Here is a 24612-nt window from a genome sequence, read left to right as displayed (position 1 = left end):
ATTGGATGTTACATAGAACCTTGTAGGTCAATTCTTAATACATATCAGGTGTATTTAAGAAATACACTTTATGACATGCATGGCAATAACGTGGTAAAACAATGTTTCTTCAGTTTGTGAATTCACGTTTTCCTTCAGCAAAAGTTAATATCTAATATTAATGAAATATCACACATACACAGGAGGTGATGATGTATCATGACTTTTTTTTTTTTTTTTGCCTTAAAAAAATTATATTTGGTGTAATTTCAGCATTTGGATGAATGACGTATATAAAAATTACAACTTTAATTTACATAATATTTTCTTTGTCTTCCTGCAGCTTGAACCTCTCTTCCAGCGAGAGTTTTCTACGTTACGCTACTTCGTTTTAACTTCATTCAGGTATGATTTGCAGCCGATTTTAAACACTGTTAAATATAAATGTGGACAAATTAACTAATAGTTTGTTTCATTTTTAGCAACGGATCAATTATCAACAACATGGACCTTCAATTTTCAGCAGCGTCTGTACCTAACAACATCCAAATTGCAGAGGTTTTGCTGAAAGCAGCTTCGACCGTCACAGCTTTCAACATCGACACTGGTTCTATTCTTGTGGATGACACAGGTAAGCTAAATTACATTCAAATAAAAATAAGTTGGCACTGCAATGATACAAAACCTGCAATATAACACTGGAGGGTTTTGTTCTCCTTCAAATAAGGCCATGTGTTTTCTTTTCCTCACTTGCAGCGGTTTCAGGTGGAGTAAGCCACAACATCAGCCTCATCACTGCACTCAGCTTGGTCCTGCTGTCATGGCTTCTTTCAACACAGCAATAACGACTCTGCTGGTTTCCAGAGAAAAATATGCATGAAAATGTCAATTATTGCTTGTTTGAATAACAATGTTGTTCTAATTCCAGATCAAGAGTCACTTAGAATTTTAAACTTTAAAACATTTATTCAAACTTGATCATTTCCTCTTGTAAATGTAATTTTATTTATTTATGCAAAACTAATTATTCTGTGTCATTGAATTAATTTATTATCTTTATCATGAAGGTATTTCTTTAGGGATTATTTAGTTTGGTGAAGATTTCTCCTCAATAAATATTGTAGGATTTACCAAAAATAAGATGTATGAGCAACGTCCTGCATGATTGTGCAGTTTTTATTTTCCTTTAAATTGTATTTATAACACAAAGTATTCTGTATATACCTGTCAGTTTAATAAAAAATAATGAAAACACAATAATGCAATGGAAATGGTTTTATATTTTAAATTATCTTCTTTTCTCCTCCCTGTCTAAAGTTACAAACCAAACTTATCACGTTTTACCTTAGAATTAACAAAATTATTTCCATTTCCTAAACTACATGATTTGTGTCAAGCCTTTGGGGTTTCCTTCCACAAGTTTTCACACAATGTTTTGCTGGACTTCTGGCCCATTCCTCCTGATCAGGGAGTTGGTGGGACTGAGTCCATTTTGTAGGACGCCTCACTTGCACACACATTTTCATATCTTCCCACAATTTCTCCATAGGAATGAAATCAGGGCTTTGTGATGGCCACACTAAAACACTGACTCTGTTCTCCTTTAGCTACTTTGTAACCATTTCGGCTGTAAGCTGAGGGTTGTTGTCCAGTTGGAAGACCTATCTGAGCCCAAGTTGTAAAGTCTGGGCTGATCTTTTTAAATGTTGCTTCAATATTTCCACATAATGTTCTTTCTTTATAATAGTATTTATTTTATGAAGTGCGTCAGTTCTCCTGCAGGAAAACAGCCCCAAAACATGACCCTGCCAACCATAGGCCTGAAGATCTATGTTCCTGTATGCATTTTCAGGCTTGATCATTTCTGTTTCTTTTGAGGGTTTCTTCCTCGCTGAGTGACCTTTCAGCCAATGTTCAATAATGACACTGTCTTACCACCCTGTAAAAAAAACTCCATAAATTTAAGGAAAAAAATTTTAAAATATCAACAGTTACAGACCGTAATATCCGAAACATTTTATTGCTGTAGGAAATACATGGAAATGCCATAAGTCAACACTGCAAAGAAAAAAATCTATAAATTTACGGTAAAAAAATGGAAAATATCTGCAGTTTCTGACTGTAATATAAAATGCACTTTCTTACCATTGAAAATACATGGAATTACATTAACCCAATAAGCATATATTTCAAGTGATTTTGACAATCATGAAATGTAGAAAACACAGAAATCTATTGTAAAAATCTAATTGTAAAATTAATAGAAAAATATTGTTGACCAGTTAATTACCCTAAAGGAAACGGTATTAACCGGACAAAATTTAAAATGTTGTTGATGTAAACATCTATGATGCAAAACCATAAACCAGACTGCAAAAGTAAGTTTTACAAAGAATGTAATGCTGGTGTGATATTTTGGTTTCTTAATAGTCAATGTAATTCATAATGACTGTTCTATATCAAACTGAAATCTCAAAGGTAGCCCAAGGATTGATCTGGTGATTCACCGATTGCAGGGCAAACTCCTTCAGCCGACACCACCATCATTTATGAGAGGCTTTCATTAAATTATGTGTTTGGGATCGTTTCATTTTATGCTACCATAGATTTGTCATGTATGTCAGGCCTTACTGCTTGGACGAAGCTGAAGTTGGTTTCCAATTGTAGCTTCCAATTCGAGAAATGGCTAAAGGGTGATTCCACCTAATTTTTCACTACGTTCAGCATCTTTAATTTACTCTGCCTAAAAAAACACCTAGACTCTTCAAACATGGACTAGATAAATTTTAACTAATAGCATAAAATATAGTGTGGGATTTGTGAAACCTTTGTCTGTTTTGTGAAACTTCAAGAAAGAGCAGTTCTAGTGTCATCCAAAAGCATAAAAATGGTGAAATCAACATTTTTTGTTTAGTTTCACAAATCACACACTTGGTTTTAAATATTATTCTATTAGTTGAGAAAAATCTAGAGAGTTTTTCATTTTTGTTATTGTGTTAAACAGTTAATGGAGTTTCTGTTGTTTGTCATGTAAACAAATAATTATCAAGTCAGGAACTATCTCCCACCAACTCACTCAAACTGGTTCTTTTAAATATTCAATGGTTAACACTAAAACCTTTACTAATTAATGAATTGATTAATCAATTTTTTAATTAATTTAAAAAAGCCTTAAAATGATAAAAATCTGACATTGTTATGTAGATTTATATATTTATTGTGTATATATTCATATATTCTTTATCTTTCTTAAGTTGTAAGGTATTGAAACAGATTGGACAATTTACCAAAATAAAGTGATTGCTTGATTGAATTAATGACTTCATCACCCAGCCTTATATTAATGTTATGTTCCTGACATAAATACCGTAAAACTCAACTTCAAGTTTATTATGAAATTTATAAGACTGGGTAACTATCACTCAACAGCAAAACATGCAAGAGAAACGTTCTTTGTAGAAATAATAAGTAAAAACATTGATAAAGCTCAAGCTTTATTTTCAACAGTTGACAGGCTCACAATCCCTCCAATGATATTACCGTCTGAATTTCAATCTAATGCAGCCTACAACCAATTTACCAGATTTGTTCAAGAGACAAAAAAATTTTGAAGTTTAATCTGGACACCCACACTAAATCCAGGACCAATGCTATACGCAAACCAATCAATGACTTGTGGTGAGGTTTATAGCTGGTGAGGCACTAACTTAATCATAATCGACACCCTGCATGTTATTGTTTATGTACTGTAATTTTGTACATGCGGACAATGCTGGAGGGCAAAAAAATTATTTTACATTTAGTCAAAATGTAATATTTTTCTTCTATAGCTTCTGGGTCATGTGACCCATTTACACTAAATCTGCACAGGCAGGCTGCGAAATGAGATGCAGGTGATCGGTATCGGCAACAAGAGCCAATGATCACCGATCATGCACTTTTTTACGAAAATCGGCCGAATATGATCGGTGACCGATCGATCGGCACACCTCTACTTTTAAGGCATTATGCGAATAAAAATGGCGAATTTGAACAGCGTCCGTTATCTTCCATGCTTCAAGTTTTTTCTTCTCTTTGGGGCGTTTTTTTAAATAAATGAAAGTGTGCAATACCGCCACCATCTGGTCGGGAGTATGAACTGGAGATAATGCTGTTGATTATAAGGTTTTACATCACACATCTGAAAATTGATGGGTACTTTCTTAAAAATTACATCATGATTATCATTTTTTTATTGTATGAAATTTTAATAAACAGTAAAATATTATTAATATTATTAAGGCACTTAAAAATTCATACATATTCATTCATATTTTGTTCACTTAAAGTATACTTTTATTTAATATATTAAAAGTGTATTTTGGTACAATTATGTTTAAGTGTGTTTAAAGTTCTAATTTCGAAATTGGTACAAGTGTATTTTTAGTATACTTCAGATATACTTATAGGTAGTACACTTAATATTTAGTATACTTAAAGTGTACTTTCACAAATTTAAGTATGTTTGAAGTATACTAAAGTATACTTTTTTTTCACCTAAGGGCACATGACCTGGAAGCTATTGAAGAAAAAAATTAACTTTTTAATATTACAATTATTAGAAGTATTGAGTATGACTTAAAAATTGAGAACAGTGGCTCTCGTGTAAAAGAATGAATTTTATGTCGGTCACAAGACAAGACAAGATACTATTTACATTTTTCTTAGGAGTGTTTGGTTCGGAAATTTGCTGACAGTCCTAGTGAACCTCCAGGCGCTTGAGGAGGGAGTGGTAGAGAACGGCTGGCCGAAATTAGCGTTCATAAATCAGATCAACCTTGAGCTAGGCGCCGCTCACTCTGTGGATCTTAATATCCAACTTGAAAACAACTTCGCTGCGGTAGTTTTAACGGCACAAACCTGCACTAACGGAGCACTAACAACTCAGACTATTTGCCGTGGGTGGGATCGACATGAAGGCATCCAATAGGGAATGCCATCTGTTACCCAGCTTTTTTTTTTTTGTTTTTTTTGACCAAAGGAATCTTCTGTTTGCTGTTGACGTCATTCACGCACTCAAGCAAATACAATAGAAATTGCATTTCTATTGTATTTGAAAACATACTTGTGTATTCATGGGATTGCCATCTGATGTTAACGTAAGCAGGCTGCTGTCTTTCTTCATAGATCTTTCTTCCTGCGTGGTGGTTTGACCAGTTTTGCTGCTATTTATATATTGGATGAAGAGATTTCCCAAAAATTTCTATGTCATTACATATTTAAATATGCAATGACATTAGTTACATAAAAAAAATAAATAAATAAAAAAAAAAAAATAAAATCTTGATAACATTTGCACATATTTGAAATCAATGATGTGGTATGTAATTTTGTATGGTTTTGGATTTAAAGTGTACCGGATATTACTGGTAAAGTTTTTCATATTAATATTAGAGAAAACAAGTAGATATAAATGATTTGTTCTTATTACTAAACATATTTATTATTATTATTATTATTATTATTATTATTATTATTAATTATTAATTATTTTAACCACTAAATATCTTCACTACATGAGGCATATGTATACATGTTATCTGAAGTGTTGGGAAATGTAATATATTTATAAAATTTTATTCATTCACTTTCGTATTTGTGTTTTTACTTGTTAAGTGGTTTGTGTAACTCTTTTTAAATATTGTGTAAAATGTAAAATTTAGGGCTTTTTGAACAGGGAACTGTCTGTTTCTTTTTTAACCAGCTGATTTAAAATGGCAATAGCTCAAAATAAAATCTAATGTAGCAAAAACCTTTGTTTTAAATTCGAGAAATCTCTTAGTGACCACATCTCCAAATGAAATGTCTTTGATTGTTACTGTACATTTCACTGCGATACTCTTAGCATTCTAAAATATATTCCAGTATTGGAAGAAGCTGAATTATAACATTGTTTTTTGTTGAATATATAGTTTATTCCAATTAACAAGTTTGTGCCAATATAGACAAATTTTATAGCGTTTTAAAAAAATTAGACATGAGGTCATGATGCTAAATTCGTATTCAATGAAGTGTTCAATGTGAGAGAAACATAATGTTGCAGCCACACCTGTGCATTCTTGGCCTTGTGAATACTATTCACGAAAACACACATGCAGTTTAACCCAAATGGGTCCAACCGAACCCACACCCGTGTCACTTGTCAGGTTAAAACAATTCATCTTCAACAAGAGGTCTGTTTAAAGGCATTTTTCTCTGAATTAGTTTTTAAATACATCAGACACTTTATATATAACTTAAACCTTTGTACAAAACAGTCTGTTCAACTTTATAGGATATAGATTTCATAGCATCTTGCTAAAAATAAGAGACATACACATTTCTTTGAAAAGACAAGAAATTGTGGGGCAAATTAAAGTGTAGATTATTAAAACGCCCAAGTCATTCAGTACAATGCCTTATGAAACTCTGAAACCCTCTTCTATTAGAAGGTGTTACACCCCGTTCCATGAACAATACAAGTTAATGACGTCTGGTTTGTTCAGTATGATGGAATGGTTAGACAATTGGAATGCGAACTAAGCCAAAAATTACCGTTGGTCAAGGGAGTTGTTTTCATTCTTCTGACACCAACAAGTGTTCAAATACGAATATTTCAAGTATAACCTGCGTCATACTTACAATAGACAGGTGATATATAAGGTTCAGCAGCAGACTGGTTAACCAAGAGTTAGAGGAGAAGCAGAACAGGATTAGAGGAGCGTTTTGAAATCAGCTACTGCTTTGAGTAAGTACATTTCTTAGTCTAATAAATACTGATTTTACATTAATGTGCATTAGTACAAGGGTTTTTAATTTACATGTGCATAAAAAAATCAAGGTTTTACGTTTTAGCTTTTCTTTAATGAATAATTTTGATGTGATTTGTTTTTAAGGTTCTCACTGTCATTGGTTAGCTGTAGTTTAAATGACTATGTTCCCCTCCCTTCATTCCCCCCAAAAAGACAAAATTCAAAAACAAAAATGATTTTGCCAATAAATTGTCTGTAAATTGACAGAGAAGTAAAACATATTGATACAGTTAGAAATACATTTCTATTTAATGCAAATGTAAACTGGAAGTAACGACTGGAGTTTTACACGTATTTATGTGTATTTAATATTAGCAAGGTCACTAAAAATGTAAAAGTTTTCATACATGGTAAAATGGTGACTGGAAAGGGAAATCAGACTTTAAGCTAGATTACAATATGGCAACAGAGTTGAACAACTTTTAATTAACAATACAGTGTAGATTATTAATGGGAATTATATTTTGATTACAAAATGTGATCTACAGAATACATTGGTAAACCCTTAAATGAAACATTAAAACATTTAGTTCTTAATTTTTAGAAATTTCTAATGAAAGTTTTTTTTTTTTACTTTTAATAAATATGGTAATAGGTACTGCATAAAGAATATTGTGTCTTGTTAAAAACTTGGAAAAAACTAAAAAGAAAGTATTGTAAATAAATAAACCAATGTGATGCAATTTCTGTTTTGATAATTGTTTCAGGATCGACTGTCAGATCCTCACAAATTGTGCAGAATATATTTCTATATCTAACTGTCAAGCCAGCTGTAGGCTGCTTTATTTTCTCTTTCTTTATTTAGATAGTTTATTATTTATTATAATTGATTCTATACGATTTATTACAACTTTGTTATTATTCTCAATAGGTCTACATAACAATTATGTTCTTCTGTATGTTTTTAAAAAGGCTGTTTTAAAGGAGGTTCAATTTATCTGTGGATGACTATTTAGATGCTAAAAGTAAATATATTCTGTAAACTTAATATATTTGTTAACATTTTCAGGTCAAACAATAAAAATGGGGGATAAAGGAATCTTGATAATTCTACTCATACTAAAAGGTAAGTTCACAAGTTTAAAAGGATAAAAGATTTGAGTAATTATGTAACTGTAAAATAACAGTGTAATATTGTAAAACATTTTCAAAAATCTCCAAACAGCAAGTACAACAATGGTGGTGGCACAGAACCCAACCACAACCACAGCAGCACCAACCACAACCACAACAGCTCCAACCACGGCAGCTTCGACCACAACAGCTGCACCAACCACAACCACAGCAGCTCTAACCACAACGGCTCCAACAACAACAGCTGCACCAACCACAACAACAGCTGCTGCAACCACAACAACAGTGGCTGCAACCAAAACAACAGCTGCACCAACTACGACAACAGCTGCACCAACCACAACAACAGCTGCCCCAACCACAACCACAGAGGCCCCAACCACAACAGCATCAGCTCCAACCACAACAACAGCGGCTCCAACCACAACAACAGCGGCTCCAACCACAACAGCATCAGCTCCAACCACAACAACAGCGGCTCCAACCACAACAACAGCTGCACCAACCACAACCACAGCAGCTGCAACCATAACAACAGCGGCCCCAACCACAACAACAGCGGCCCCAACCACAACAGCATCAGCTCCAACCACAACAACAGCGGCTCCAACCACAACCACAGCAGCTCCAACCACAACAACAGCGGCCCCAACCACAACAGCATCAGCTCCAACCACAACAACAGCGGCTCCAACCACAACAACAGCGGCTCCAACCACAACAACAGCGGCACCAACCACAACAACAGCTGCCCCAACCACAACCACAGCAGCTCCAACCACAACAACAGCGGCTCCAACCACAACGACAGCGGCTCCAACCACAACCACAGCAGCTGCAACCACAACAACAGCGGCTCCAACCACAACAACAGCTGCCCCAACCACAACCACAGCGGCCCCAACCACAACAGCATCAGCTCCAACCACAACAACAGCGGCTCCAACCACAACAACAGCGGCCCCAACCACAACAACAGCGGCCCCAACCACAACAGCATCAGCTCCAACCACAACAACAGCGGCTCCAACCACAACAACAGCTGCACCAACCACAACCACAGCAGCTCCAACCACAACAACAGCGGCTCCAACCACAACAACAGCGGCTCCAACCACAACAGCATCAGCTCCAACCACAACAACAGCGGCTCCAACCACAACAACAGCTGCACCAACCACAACCACAGCAGCTGCAACCATAACAACAGCGGCCCCAACCACAACAACAGCGGCCCCAACCACAACAGCATCAGCTCCAACCACAACAACAGCGGCTCCAACCACAACAACAGCTGCACCAACCACAACCACAGCAGCTGCAACCATAACAACAGCGGCCCCAACCACAACAACAGCGGCCCCAACCACAACAGCATCAGCTCCAACCACAACAACAGCGGCTCCAACCACAACAACAGCGGCTCCAACCACAACAACAGCGGCACCAACCACAACAACAGCGGCTCCAACCACAACAACAGCTGCCCCAACCACAACCACAGCAGCTCCAACCACAACAACAGCGGCTCCAACCACAACAACAGCGGCTCCAACCACAACCACAGCAGCTGCAACCACAACAACAGCGGCCCCAACCACAACAACAGCGGCCCCAACCACAACAGCATCAGCTCCAACCACAACAACAGCGGCTCCAACCACAACAACAGCTGCACCAACCACAACCACAGCAGCTCCAACCACAACAACAGCGGCCCCAACCACAACAGCATCAGCTCCAACCACAACAACAGCGGCTCCAACCACAACAACAGCGGCTCCAACCACAACAACAGCGGCTCCAACCACAACAACAGCTGCCCCAACCACAACCACAGCAGCTCCAACCACAACAACAGCTGCGCCAACCACAACAACAGCTGCACCAATCACAACAACAGCTGCACCAACCACAACCACAGCAGCTCCAACCACAACAACAGCTGCACCAATCACAACAACAGCTACACCGACCACAACAACAGCTACACCAATCACAACAACAGCTACACCGATCACAACCACAGCTGCTCAAACCACCACCACAGCTGCTCCAACCACAACAACAACTACACCGACCACAACAACAGCAGCTTCAACCACAACAACAGCAGCTCCAACCACAACAACAGCTGCTGCAACCACAACAACAGCGGCCCCAACAACCACAACAGCTGCACCAACCACAACCACAGCTGCTCCAACCACCACCACAGCAGCTCCAACCACAACCACAACCACAGCAGCTCCAACCACAACAACAGCTGCACCAACCACAACAACAGCAGCTCCAACCACAACAACAGCTGCGTCAACCACAACAACAGCTGCACCGACCACAACAACAGATGCACCAACCACAACCACAGCAGCTGCAACCACAACAACAGCTGCACCAACCACAACCACAGCAGCTGCAACCACAACAACAGCTGCAACGACCACAACACCAGCTGCACCAACCACAACCACAGCAGCTCCAACCACAACTACAGCAGCTCCAACCACAACTACAGCGGCGCCAACCACAACAAGCGCTGCACCAACCACAACAACAGCGGCTGCAACCACAAATGCTACACCAACCACAACCACAGCTGCACCAACCACAACCACAGCAGCTCCAACCACAACAACAGCTGCACCAACCACAACAACAGCTTCACCAACCAGCACCACAGCGGCTCCAACCACAACAACTGCTGCACCAACCACAACAACAGCAGCTCCAACCACAACAACAGCAGCTCCAACCACAACAACAGCTGCTGCAACCACAACAACAGCGGCCCCAACAACCACAACAGCTGCACCAACCACAACCACAGCTGCTCCAACCACCACCACAGCAGCTCCAACCACAACCACAACCACAGCAGCTCCAACCACAACAACTGCTGCACCAACCACAACAACAGCAGCTCCAACCACAACAACAGCTGCGTCAACCACAACAACAGCTGCGTCAACCACAACAACAGCTGCACCGACCACAACAACAGATGCACCAACCACAACCACAGCAGCTGCAACCACAACAACAGCTGCAACGACCACAACACCAGCTGCACCAACCACAACCACAGCAGCTCCAACCACAACTACAGCAGCTCCAACCACAAAAACAGCGGCCCCAACAACCACAACAGCTGCACCAACCACAACCACAGCTGCTCCAACCACCACCACAGCAGCTCCAACCGCAACCACAACCACAGCAGCTCCAACCACAACAACAGCTGCACCAACCACAACAACAGCAGCTCCAACCACAACAACAGCTGCACCAACCACAACAACAGCAGCTCCAACCACAACAACAGCTGCGTCAACCACAACAACAGCTGCACCGACCACAACAACAGATGCACCAACCACAGCAGCTGCAACCACAACAACAGCTGCACCAACCACAACCACAGCAGCTGCAACCACAACAACAGCTGCAACGACCACAACACCAGCTGGACCAACCACAACCACAGCAGCTCCAACCACAACTACAGCAGCTCCAACCACAACTACAGCGGCGCCAACCACAACAAGCGCTGCACCAACCACAACAACAGCGGCTGCAACCACAAATGCTACACCAACCACAACCACAGCTGCACCAACCACAACCACAGCAGCTCCAACCACAACAACAGCTGCACCAACCACAACAACAGCTTCACCAACCAGCACCACAGCGGCTCCAACCACAACAACACCTGCACCAACCACAACCACAGAAGCTCCAACCACAGCAGCTGCACAAACCACAACCACAGCAGCTGCAACCACAACAACAGCTGCAACGACCACAACAACAGCTGCACCAACCACAACCATAGCAGCTCCAACCACAACTACAGCAGCTCCAATCACAACCACAGCTGCTCCAACCAGCACCACAGCGGCTCCAACCACAACTACAGCAGCTCCAACCACAACAACTGCGGCGCCAACCACAACAAGCGCTGCACCAACCACAACCACAGCTGCACCAACCAGCACCACAGCGGCTCCAACCACAACCACTGCAGCTCCAACCACAACTACAGCAGCTCCAATCACAACCACAGCTGCTCCAACCAGCACCACAGCGGCTCCAACCACAACAACAGCTGCACCGACCACAACAACAGCTGCACCATCCACAACCACAGCAGCTCCAACCACAACAACAGCTGCGCCAACCACAACAGCTGCAACGACCACAACAACAGCTGCACCAACCACAACCACAGCAGCTCCAACCACAACAACAGCTGCGCCAACCACAACAGCTCCAACCACAACAACAGCTGCACCAACCACAACCACAGCATCTGCAACCACAACAACAGCTGCAACGACCACAACCACAGCAGCTCCAACCACAACCACAGGGGCTCCAACCACAACAACACCTGCACCAACCACAACCACAGCTGCACCAACCACAACCACAGCAGCTCCAACCACAACTACAGCTGCAAAGACCACAACAGCAGCTGCACCAACCACAACCACAGCAGCTCCAACCACAACAACAGCTGCACCAACCACAAACACAGCTGCACCAACCACAACCACAGCAGCTCCAACCACAACTACAGCAGCTCCAACCACAACTACAGCGGCGCCAACCACAACCACAGCTGCTCCAACCAGCACCACAGCGGCTCCAACCACAACAACACCTGCACCAACCACAACCACAGCAGCTCCAACCACAGCAGCTGCACAAACCACAACCACAGCAGCTGCAACCACAACAACAGCTGCAACGACCACAACAACAGCTGCACCAACCACAACCATAGCAGCTCCAACCACAACTACACCAGCTCCAATCACAACCACAGCTGCTCCAACCAGCACCACAGCGGCTCCAACCACAACAACACCTGCACCAACCACAACCACAGCAGCTGCAACCACAACAACAGCTGCAACGACAACAACAGCTGCACCGACCACAACAACAGCTGTGCCATCCACAACCACAGCAGCTCCAACCACAACAACAGCTGCGCCAACCACAACAGCTGCAACGACCACAACAACAGCTGCACCAACCACAACCACAAAAGCTCCAACCACAACAACAGCTGCACCAACCACAACCACAGCATCTGCAACCACAACAACAGCTGCAACGACCACAACCACAGCGGCTCCAACCACAACAACAGCTGCATCATCCACAACAACAGCTGCACCATCCACAAACACAGCTGCAGCAACCACAACCACAGCAGCTCCAACCACAACTACAGCAGCTCCAACCACAACTACAGCGGCACCAACCACAACCACAGCTGCTCCAACCAGCACCACAGCGGCTCCAACCACAACACCTGCACCAACCACAACCACAGCAGGTCCAACCACAACAGCTGCACAAACCACAACCACAGCAGCTGCAACGACCACAACAACAGCTGCAACGACCACAACAACAGCTGCACCGACCACAACCACAGCAGCTCCAACCACAACAACAGCTGCACCGACCACAACAACAGCTGCACCATCCACAACCACAGCAGCTCCAACCACAACAACAGCTGCGCCAACCACAACAGCTGCAACGACCACAACAACAGCTGCACCAACCAAAACCACAACAGCTCCAACCACAACAACAGCTGCACCAACCACAACCACAGCAGCTGCAACCACAACAACAGCTGCAACGACCACAACACCAGCTGCACCAACCACAACCACAGCAGCTCCAACCACAACTACAGCAGCTCCAACCACAACAACAGCGGCCCCAACAACCACAACAGCTGCACCAACCACAACCACAGCTGCTCCAACCACCACCACAGCAGCTCCAACCGCAACCACAACCACAGCAGCTCCAACCACAACAACAGCTGCACCAACCACAACAACAGCAGCTCCAACCACAACAACAGCTGCGTCAACCACAACAACAGCTGCACCGACCACAACAACAGATGCACCAACCACAGCAGCTGCAACCACAACAACAGCTGCACCAACCACAACCACAGCAGCTGCAACCACAACAACAGCTGCAACGACCACAACACCAGCTGCACCAACCACAACCACAGCAGCTCCAACCACAACTACAGCAGCTCCAACCACAACTACAGCGGCGCCAACCACAACAAGCGCTGCACCAACCACAACAACAGCGGCTGCAACCACAAATGCTACACCAACCACAACCACAGCTGCACCAACCACAACCACAGCAGCTCCAACCACAACAACAGCTGCACCAACCACAACAACAGCTTCACCAACCAGCACCACAGCGGCTCCAACCACAACAACTGCTGCACCAACCACAACAACAGCAGCTCCAACCACAACAACAGCAGCTCCAACCACAACAACAGCTGCTGCAACCACAACAACAGCGGCCCCAACAACCACAACAGCTGCACCAACCACAACCACAGCTGCTCCAACCACCACCACAGCAGCTCCAACCACAACCACAACCACAGCAGCTCCAACCACAACAACTGCTGCACCAACCACAACAACAGCAGCTCCAACCACAACAACAGCTGCGTCAACCACAACAACAGCTGCGTCAACCACAACAACAGCTGCACCGACCACAACAACAGATGCACCAACCACAACCACAGCAGCTGCAACCACAACAACAGCTGCAACGACCACAACACCAGCTGCACCAACCACAACCACAGCAGCTCCAACCACAACTACAGCAGCTCCAACCACAAAAACAGCGGCCCCAACAACCACAACAGCTGCACCAACCACAACCACAGCTGCTCCAACCACCACCACAGCAGCTCCAACCGCAACCACAACCACAGCAGCTCCAACCACAACAACAGCTGCACCAACCACAACAACAGCAGCTCCAACCACAACAACAGCTGCACCAACCACAACAACAGCAGCTCCAACCACAACAACAGCTGCGTCAACCACAACAACAGCTGCACCGACCACAACAACAGATGCACCAACCACAGCAGCTGCAACCACAACAACAGCTGCACCAACCACAACCACAGCAGCTGCAACCACAACAACAGCTGCAACGACCACAACACCAGCTGGACCAACCACAACCACAGCAGCTCCAACCACAACTACAGCAGCTCCAACCACAACTACAGCGGCGCCAACCACAACAAGCGCTGCACCAACCACAACAACAGCGGCTGCAACCACAAATGCTACACCAACCACAACCACAGCTGCACCAACCACAACCACAGCAGCTCCAACCACAACAACAGCTGCACCAACCACAACAACAGCTTCACCAACCAGCACCACAGCGGCTCCAACCACAACAACACCTGCACCAACCACAACCACAGAAGCTCCAACCACAGCAGCTGCACAAACCACAACCACAGCAGCTGCAACCACAACAACAGCTGCAACGACCACAACAACAGCTGCACCAACCACAACCATAGCAGCTCCAACCACAACTACAGCAGCTCCAATCACAACCACAGCTGCTCCAACCAGCACCACAGCGGCTCCAACCACAACTACAGCAGCTCCAACCACAACAACTGCGGCGCCAACCACAACAAGCGCTGCACCAACAACAACCACAGCTGCACCAACCAGCACCACAGCGGCTCCAACCACAACCACTGCAGCTCCAACCACAACTACAGCAGCTCCAATCACAACCACAGCTGCTCCAACCAGCACCACAGCGGCTCCAACCACAACAACAGCTGCACCGACCACAACAACAGCTGCACCATCCACAACCACAGCAGCTCCAACCACAACAACAGCTGCGCCAACCACAACAGCTGCAACGACCACAACAACAGCTGCACCAACCACAACCACAGCAGCTCCAACCACAACAACAGCTGCGCCAACCACAACAGCTCCAACCACAACAACAGCTGCACCAACCACAACCACAGCATCTGCAACCACAACAACAGCTGCAACGACCACAACCACAGCAGCTCCAACCACAACCACAGGGGCTCCAACCACAACAACACCTGCACCAACCACAACCACAGCTGCACCAACCACAACCACAGCAGCTCCAACCACAACTACAGCTGCAAAGACCACAACAGCAGCTGCACCAACCACAACCACAGCAGCTCCAACCACAACAACAGCTGCACCAACCACAAACACAGCTGCACCAACCACAACCACAGCAGCTCCAACCACAACTACAGCAGCTCCAACCACAACTACAGCGGCGCCAACCACAACCACAGCTGCTCCAACCAGCACCACAGCGGCTCCAACCACAACAACACCTGCACCAACCACAACCACAGCAGCTCCAACCACAGCAGCTGCACAAACCACAACCACAGCAGCTGCAACCACAACAACAGCTGCAACGACCACAACAACAGCTGCACCAACCACAACCATAGCAGCTCCAACCACAACTACACCAGCTCCAATCACAACCACAGCTGCTCCAACCAGCACCACAGCGGCTCCAACCACAACAACACCTGCACCAACCACAACCACAGCAGCTGCAACCACAACAACAGCTGCAACGACAACAACAGCTGCACCGACCACAACAACAGCTGTGCCATCCACAACCACAGCAGCTCCAACCACAACAACAGCTGCGCCAACCACAACAGCTGCAACGACCACAACAACAGCTGCACCAACCACAACCACAAAAGCTCCAACCACAACAACAGCTGCACCAACCACAACCACAGCATCTGCAACCACAACAACAGCTGCAACGACCACAACCACAGCGGCTCCAACCACAACAACAGCTGCATCATCCACAACAACAGCTGCACCATCCACAAACACAGCTGCAGCAACCACAACCACAGCAGCTCCAACCACAACTACAGCAGCTCCAACCACAACTACAGCGGCACCAACCACAACCACAGCTGCTCCAACCAGCACCACAGCGGCTCCAACCACAACACCTGCACCAACCACAACCACAGCAGGTCCAACCACAACAGCTGCACAAACCACAACCACAGCAGCTGCAACGACCACAACAACAGCTGCAACGACCACAACAACAGCTGCACCGACCACAACCACAGCAGCTCCAACCACAACAACAGCTGCACCGACCACAACAACAGCTGCACCATCCACAACCACAGCAGCTCCAACCACAACAACAGCTGCGCCAACCACAACAGCTGCAACGACCACAACAACAGCTGCACCAACCAAAACCACAACAGCTCCAACCACAACAACAGCTGCACCAACCACAACCACAGCATCTGCAACCACATCAACAGCTGCAACGACCACAACCACAGCGGCTCCAACCACAACAGCTGCATCATCCACAACCACAGCTGCTCCAACCACAACCACAGCAGCTCCAGCCACAACTACAGCTGCAACGACCACAACAGCAGCTGCACCAACCACAAACACAGTTGCACCAACCACAACCACAGCAGCTCCGACCACAACTACAGCAGCTCCAACCACAACTACAGCGGCGCCAACCACAACAAGCGCTGCACCAACCACAACCACAGCTGCACCAACCACAACCACAGCAGCTCCAACCACAACAACAGCTGCAACGACCACAACCACAGCAGCTCCAACCACAACAGCTGCAACGACCACAACCACAGCAGCTCCAACCACAACCACAGGGGCTCCAACCACAACAACACCTGCACCAACCACAACCACAGCAGCTCCAACCACAACCACAGCTGCTCCAACCAGCACCACAGCGGCTCCAACCACAACAACAGCTGCACCGACCACAACAACAGCTGCACCATCCATAACCACAGCAGCTCCAACCACAACAACAGCTGCGCCAACCACAACAGCTGCAACAACCACAACAACAGCTGCACCAACCACAACCACAGCAGCTCCAACCACAACAACAGCTGCGCCAACTACAACAGCTCCAACCACAACAACAGCTGCACCAACCACAACCACAGCATCTGCAACCACAACAACAGCTGCAACGACCACAACCACAGCAGCTCCAACCACAACCACAGGGGCTCCAACCACAACAACACCTGCACCAACCACAACAACAGCTGCACCAACCACAACCACAGCTGCACCAACCACAACCACAGCAGCTCCAACCACAACTACAGCTGCAAAGACCACAACAGCAGCTGCACCAACCACAACCACAGCAGCTCCAACCACAACAACAGCTGCACCAACCACAACCATAGCAGCTCCAACCACAACCACAGCTGCTCCAACCAGCACCACAGCTGCACCAACCACAACCATAGCAGCTCCAATCACAACCACAGCTGCTCCAACCAGCACCACAGCGGCTCCAACCACAACAACACCTGCACCAACCACAACCACAGCAGCTGCAACCACAACAACAGCTGCAACGACAACAACAGCTGCACCGACCACAACAACAGCTGCGCCAACCACAACAGCTGCAACGACCACAACAACAGCTGCACCAACCACAACCACAAAAGCTCCAACCACAACAACAGCTGCACCAACCACAACCACAGCATCTGCAACCACAACAACAGCTGCAACGACCACAACCACAGCGGCTCCAACCACAACAACAGCTGCATCATCCACAACAACAGCTGCACCAACCACAAACACAGCTGCAGCAACCACAACCACAGCAGCTCCAACCACAACTACAGCAGCTCCAACCACAACTACAGCGGCACCAACCACAACACCTGCACCAACCACAACCACAGCAGGTCCAACCACAACACCTGCACCAACCACAACCACAGCAGGTCCAACCACAACAGCTGCACAAACCACAACCACAGCAGCTGCAACGACCACAACAACAGCTGCACCGACCACAACCACAGCAGCTCCAACCACAACAACAGCTGCACCAACCACAACAACAGCTGCGCCAACCACAACAGCTGCAACGACCACAACAACAGCTGCACCAACCAAAACCACAACAGCTCCAACCACAACAACAGCTGCACCAACCACAACCACAGCATCTGCAACCACATCAACAGCTGCAACGACCACAACCACAGCGGCTCCAACCACAACAGCTGCATCATCCACAACCACAGCTGCTCCAACCACAACCACAGCAGCTCCAGCCACAACTACAGCTGCAACGACCACAACAGCAGCTGCACCAACCACAAACACAGTTGCACCAACCACAACCACAGCAGCTCCGACCACAACTACAGCAGCTCCAACCACAACTACAGCGGCGCCAACCACAACAAGCGCTGCACCAACCACAACCACAGCTGCACCAACCACAACCACAGCAGCTCCAACCACAACAACAGCTGCAACGACCACAACCACAGCAGCTCCAACCACAACCACAGCAGCTGCAGAAACCACAACCACAGCAGCTGCAACAACAACAATAGCTGCAACGACCACAACAACAGCTGCACCAACCACAACCACAGCAGCTCCAACCACAACCACAGCTGCTCCAACCAGCACTACAGCGGCTCCAACCACAACAACACCTGCACCAACCACAACCACAGCAGCTCCAACCACAACAGCTGCACAAACCACAACCACAGCAGCTGCAACCACAACAACAGCTGCAACGACCACAACAACAGCTGCACCAACCACAACCACAGCAGCTCCAACCACAACAACAGCTGCGCCAACCACAACAACAGCTGCACCGACCACAACCACAGCAGCTCCAACCACAACAACAGCTGCGCCAACCACAACAGCTGCAACGACCACAACAACAGCTGCACCAACCACAACCACAGCAGCTCCAACCACAACAACAGCTGCGCCAACCACAACAGCTGCAATGACCACAACAACAACTGCACCAACCAAAACCACAACAGCTCCAACCACAACAACAGCTGCACAAACCACAACCACAGCATCTGCAACCACAACAACAGCTGCAACGACCACAACCACAGGGGCTCCAACCACAACAACAGCTGCAACCACAACCACAGGGGCTCCAACCAGAACAACACCTGCACCAACCACAACCACAGCTGCAACGACCACAACAGCAGCTGCACCAACCACAAACACAGCTGCACCAACCAAAACCACAGCAGCTCCAACCACAACAGCTGCACAAACCACAACCACAGTAGCTGCAACCACAACAAAAGCTGCACCGACCACAACAACAGCTGCACCATCCACAACCACAGCAGCTCCAACCACAAAAACAGCTGCGCCAACCACAACCACAGCATCTGCAACCACAACAACAGCTGCAACGACCACAACCACAGCGGCTCCAACCACAACCACAGGGGCTCCAACCACAACCACACCTGCACCAACCACAACAACAGCTGCATCTTCCACAACCACAGCAGCTCCAACCACAACCACAGGGGCTCCAACCACAACAACACCTGCACCAACCACAACAGCTGCACCAACCACAACAACAGCTGCACCAACCACAAACACAGCTGCACCAACCACAACCACAGCAGCTCCAACCACAACTACAGCAGCTCCAACCACAACTACAGCGGCGCCAACCACAACAAGCGCTGCACCAACCACAACCACAGCTGCACCAACCACAACCACAGCAGCTCCAACCACAACAACAGCTGCAACGACCACAACCACAGCTGCACAAACCACAACCACAGCAGCTGCAACCACAACAACAGCTGCAACGACCACAACAACAGCTGCACCAACCACAACCACAGCAGCTCCAACCACAACAACAGCTGCGCCAACCACAACAGCTGCAACGACCACAACAATAGCTGCACCAACCACAACCACAGCAGCTCCAACCACAACAACAGCTGCACCAACCACAACCACAGCAGCTCCAACCACAACAACAGCTGCAACGACCACAACAACAGCTGCACCAACCACAACCACAGCAGCTCCAACCACAACAACAGCTGCGCCAACCACAACAGCTGCAACGACCACAACAACAGCTGCACCAACCACAACCACAGCAGCTCCAACCACAACAACAGCTGCACCAACCACAACCACAGCATCTGCAACCACAACAGCTGCAACGACCACAACCACAGCGGCTCCAACCACAACAACAGCTGCACCAACCACAGCAGCTCCAACCACAACAACAGCTGCACCAACCACAACTACAGCTGCTCCAACCACAACAAAAGCGGCTGCAATCACAACAGCTCCACCAACCACAAAAACAGCTGCGTCAACCTCAACAGCAGCTGCACCGACCACAACAACGGCGGCTCCAACCACAACAACACCTGCACCAACCACAGCAACAGCTGCACCGACCACAACCACAGCTGCACCGACCACAACCACAGCTGCTCCAATCACAACAACAGCTGCACCATCCACAAACACAGCTGCTCCAACCACAACAACATCTGCACCAACCTCAACCACAGCAGCTGCAACCACAACAACAGCTGCAACGACCACAACAGCTGCGCCAACCACAACAACAGCTGCACCGACCAGAACAACAGCTGCACCATCCACAACCACAGCTGCTCCAACCACCACCACCACATCAGCTCCAACCACAACATCTGCACCAACCACAGCAGCTGCAACCACAACAGCTGCACCATCCACAAACACAGCTGCTCCAACCACAACAACAGCTGCACCATCCACTACAGCAGCTCCAACCACAACAGCTTCAACAACCACAACCAAAGCAGCTCCAACCACAACAACAACTGCACCAACCACAACCACAGCTTCTCCAACCTCAGACACAGCAGCTCCAACCACCGCAGCTACAACCACAACCACAGCCTATCAACCAGTTCCGGCTATTAACACAACTACGCCTACTACAACTGATTCTCCTGCTTCAGTTTATCATGTTGGAGTGGTTGTTTACGAACCATTTGATGAAGATCTCAAAGATGGCAAGAGCCAAAAATTTAAGGATTTTGCTCAAAGGATCACAGCAGTAGTAAGTACCATAGTAAAATTTATCTATATGGTCATATTATCCGACCTTCAATTGAAATATTACAATATTCAATATTCTTATCATGATACTTAATCTTTTGTCCTACAGTATGACATGCTCTACAGAAAAGCTTTTGGAGCCCGCTTCATCCGTAGTTATGTCATTGCATTTAGGTAAGATTAAATATGTATTCCAAAAAAAACAAAATTAATACTGTATATGTTTTTCTAAACTTCTTCATTATGTTTATATTGCAGAGTTTCTTTAGCATCCCAAATTCGAATGAATATCACAGAAGCAGAAGTTGGCGTGGAGTTTAACAAAACCACACCACTTGTGGACCTCCCAAAGAACGAAGTAGTACAAAAAACGTTAGCAGATGCTATAGATACAGCCAATAATAACACTATCTTGGATGTCCCATTTTCACCTGGTTCTGTCCAAGTAATAAGTAAGTAATATGTAGTTTAACACTACACAAAAACAGCAATGTAAGTTTTTATTTAAACAGCATTGTCTTTTTTCTTTTGTTTTTCTGGCAGGCTCACCTTTGCCAACCACACTGCCCACTACAAATTCTACAGTCACTACCATGGCTCCAAACTCAACTACATCTACTGCAGCTACACCAACAACCAATACCACAACTACAACTACTGCAGCTAAACCAACAACCAAAACCACAACTACAACTACTGCAGCTAAACCAACAACCAATACCACAACTACAACTACTGCAGCTAAACCAACAACCAATACCACAACTACAACTGCTGCAGCTACACCAACAACCAATACCACAACTACAACTACTGCAGCTAAACCAACAACCAAAACCACAACTACAACTACTGCAGCTAAACCAACAACCAATACCACAACTACAACTACTGCAGCTAAACCAACAACCAAAACCACAACTACAACTACTGCAGCTAAACCAACAACCAATACCACAACTACAACTACTGCAGCTAAACCAACAACCAAAACCACAACTACAACTACTGCAGCTAAACCAACAACCAAAACCACAACTACAACTACTGCAGCTAAACCAACAACCAAAATAACTCCTACTGTGGAGTTAAGATTCAAAAGGAAACTGACTTTTAGGTCTCGTGGCGAGACCTTCACCACTGACTTGCTGAACCCATCATCTGCTGCATTTAAAAGTCGAGCTGCACTTATAAAGTCAAATGTAAGTCTTATTTCAGCTGATAGTAAAATATTTGTACGTTGATATTTGCTGTGAGACAGAACCATAAAGCCATATAAATATGTCTAAATTATTTTGTATTCAAAGAATAAAATTTGAATAAAAAAAACAGATTTCTATACCACAGGAGGGCAAAGGTTGTTAGGAACGAAAAAATCTACACTTTTCCCTTATGGTGTAATTGTATTCCCCAATTTAGAATTAGAATATACTGTACGGATCCTAAAAGGGAAGTTGTTTATTTGTTGACAAGCTACTTCCGTCTAAACTGTCAAATACTGGTAAACTTAAATATAACCATATGTGATATAAAAATTTTAAATACATGCATAAGTGTGAAATTATGAGCAAATTAAAAGACACAAATAAACAAAAACAAATATGTATGTTTGCATGAGTAAGGTAAGGTAATTTTATTTATGCAGCACATTTTCAGCAACAAGGTAATTCAAAATGCTTTATATGAGTTAAAAGGAAATACAAACAAAATAACAAACAAAAGGAAAGAAAACTAATCTAATATGTAAACTAAGTGCTCCTGATCAGGGTTGCTAAGTATCTAATATATCGTGACTTTTTTTTTTTTTTTTGCCTTAAAAAAATTATATTTGGTGTAATTTCAGCATTTGGATGAATGACGTATATAAAAATTACAACTTTAATTTACATATTTTCTTTGTCTTCCTGCAGCTTGAACCTCTCTTCCAACGAGAGTTTTCTACGTTACGCTACTTCGTTTTAACTTCATTCAGGTATTATTTGCAGCCGATTTTAAACACTATTAAATATAAATGTGGACAAATTAACTGATATTTTGTTTCATTTTTAGCAACGGATCAATTATCAACAACATGGACATTCAATTTTCAGCAGCGTCTGTACCTAACAACATTCAAATTGCAGAGGTTTTGCTGAAAGCAGCTTCGACCGTCACAGCTTTCAACATAGACACTGGTTCTATTCTTGTGGATGACACGGGTAAGCTAAATTACATTCAAATAAAAATAAGTTGGCATTGCAATGATACAAAACCTGCAATATAACACTGGAGGGTTTTGTTCTCCTTCAAATAAGGCCATGTGTTTTCTTTTCCTCACTTGCAGCGGTTTCAGGTGGAGTAAGCCACAACATCAGCCTCATCACTGCACTCAGCTTGGTCCTGCTGTCATGGCTTCTTTCAACACAGCAATAACGACTCTGCTGGTTTCCAGAGAAAAATATGCATTAAAATGTAAATTATTGCTTGTTTGAATAACAATGTTGTTCTAATTCCAGATCAATAGTTAATTAGAATTTTAAACTTTCAAATATTTATTCAAACTTGATCATTTCCGCATTTAAATGTTATTTTATTTATTTATTTATGCAAAACTAATTATTCTATGTCATTGAATTAATTTATTATCTTTATCATGAAGGTATTTCTTTAGGGATTATTTAGTTTGGTGAAGATTTCTCCTCAATAAATATTGTAGGATTTACCAAAAATAAGATGTATGAGCAACGTCCTGCATGATTGTGCAGTTTTTATTTTCCTTTAAATTGTATTTATAACACAAAGTATTCTGTATATACCTGTCAGTTTAATAAAAAATAATGAAAACACAATAA

General features: G+C 45.0%; 1 protein-coding gene across 1 annotated transcript; it reads left to right on the top strand.

Annotated features, from left to right (window-relative positions):
- The first annotated feature begins 2661 nt into the window (after positions 1-2661).
- On the top strand, positions 2662-24612 carry LOC145548892 (uncharacterized). Its single transcript, XM_081599973.1, has 8 exons — positions 2662-2672; positions 7975-21782; positions 21891-21955; positions 22040-22233; positions 22325-22983; positions 23692-23753; positions 23831-23979; positions 24105-24612. The coding sequence occupies exons 1-2, from the start codon at positions 2662-2664 to the stop codon at positions 21641-21643; spliced, it is 13680 nt and encodes a 4559-aa protein (XP_081456099.1). The 3' UTR covers positions 21644-21782; positions 21891-21955; positions 22040-22233; positions 22325-22983; positions 23692-23753; positions 23831-23979; positions 24105-24612.

Source organism: Poecilia reticulata, chromosome 18 (genome assembly GCF_904066995.2).
Source record: "Poecilia reticulata chromosome 18, P_reticulata-male-v2, whole genome shotgun sequence".
Taxonomy (NCBI): domain Eukaryota; kingdom Metazoa; phylum Chordata; class Actinopteri; order Cyprinodontiformes; family Poeciliidae; genus Poecilia; species Poecilia reticulata.
The sequence above is the reverse complement of the archived record's forward strand: the minus strand, read 5'-3'. Positions and strand labels throughout refer to the sequence as shown.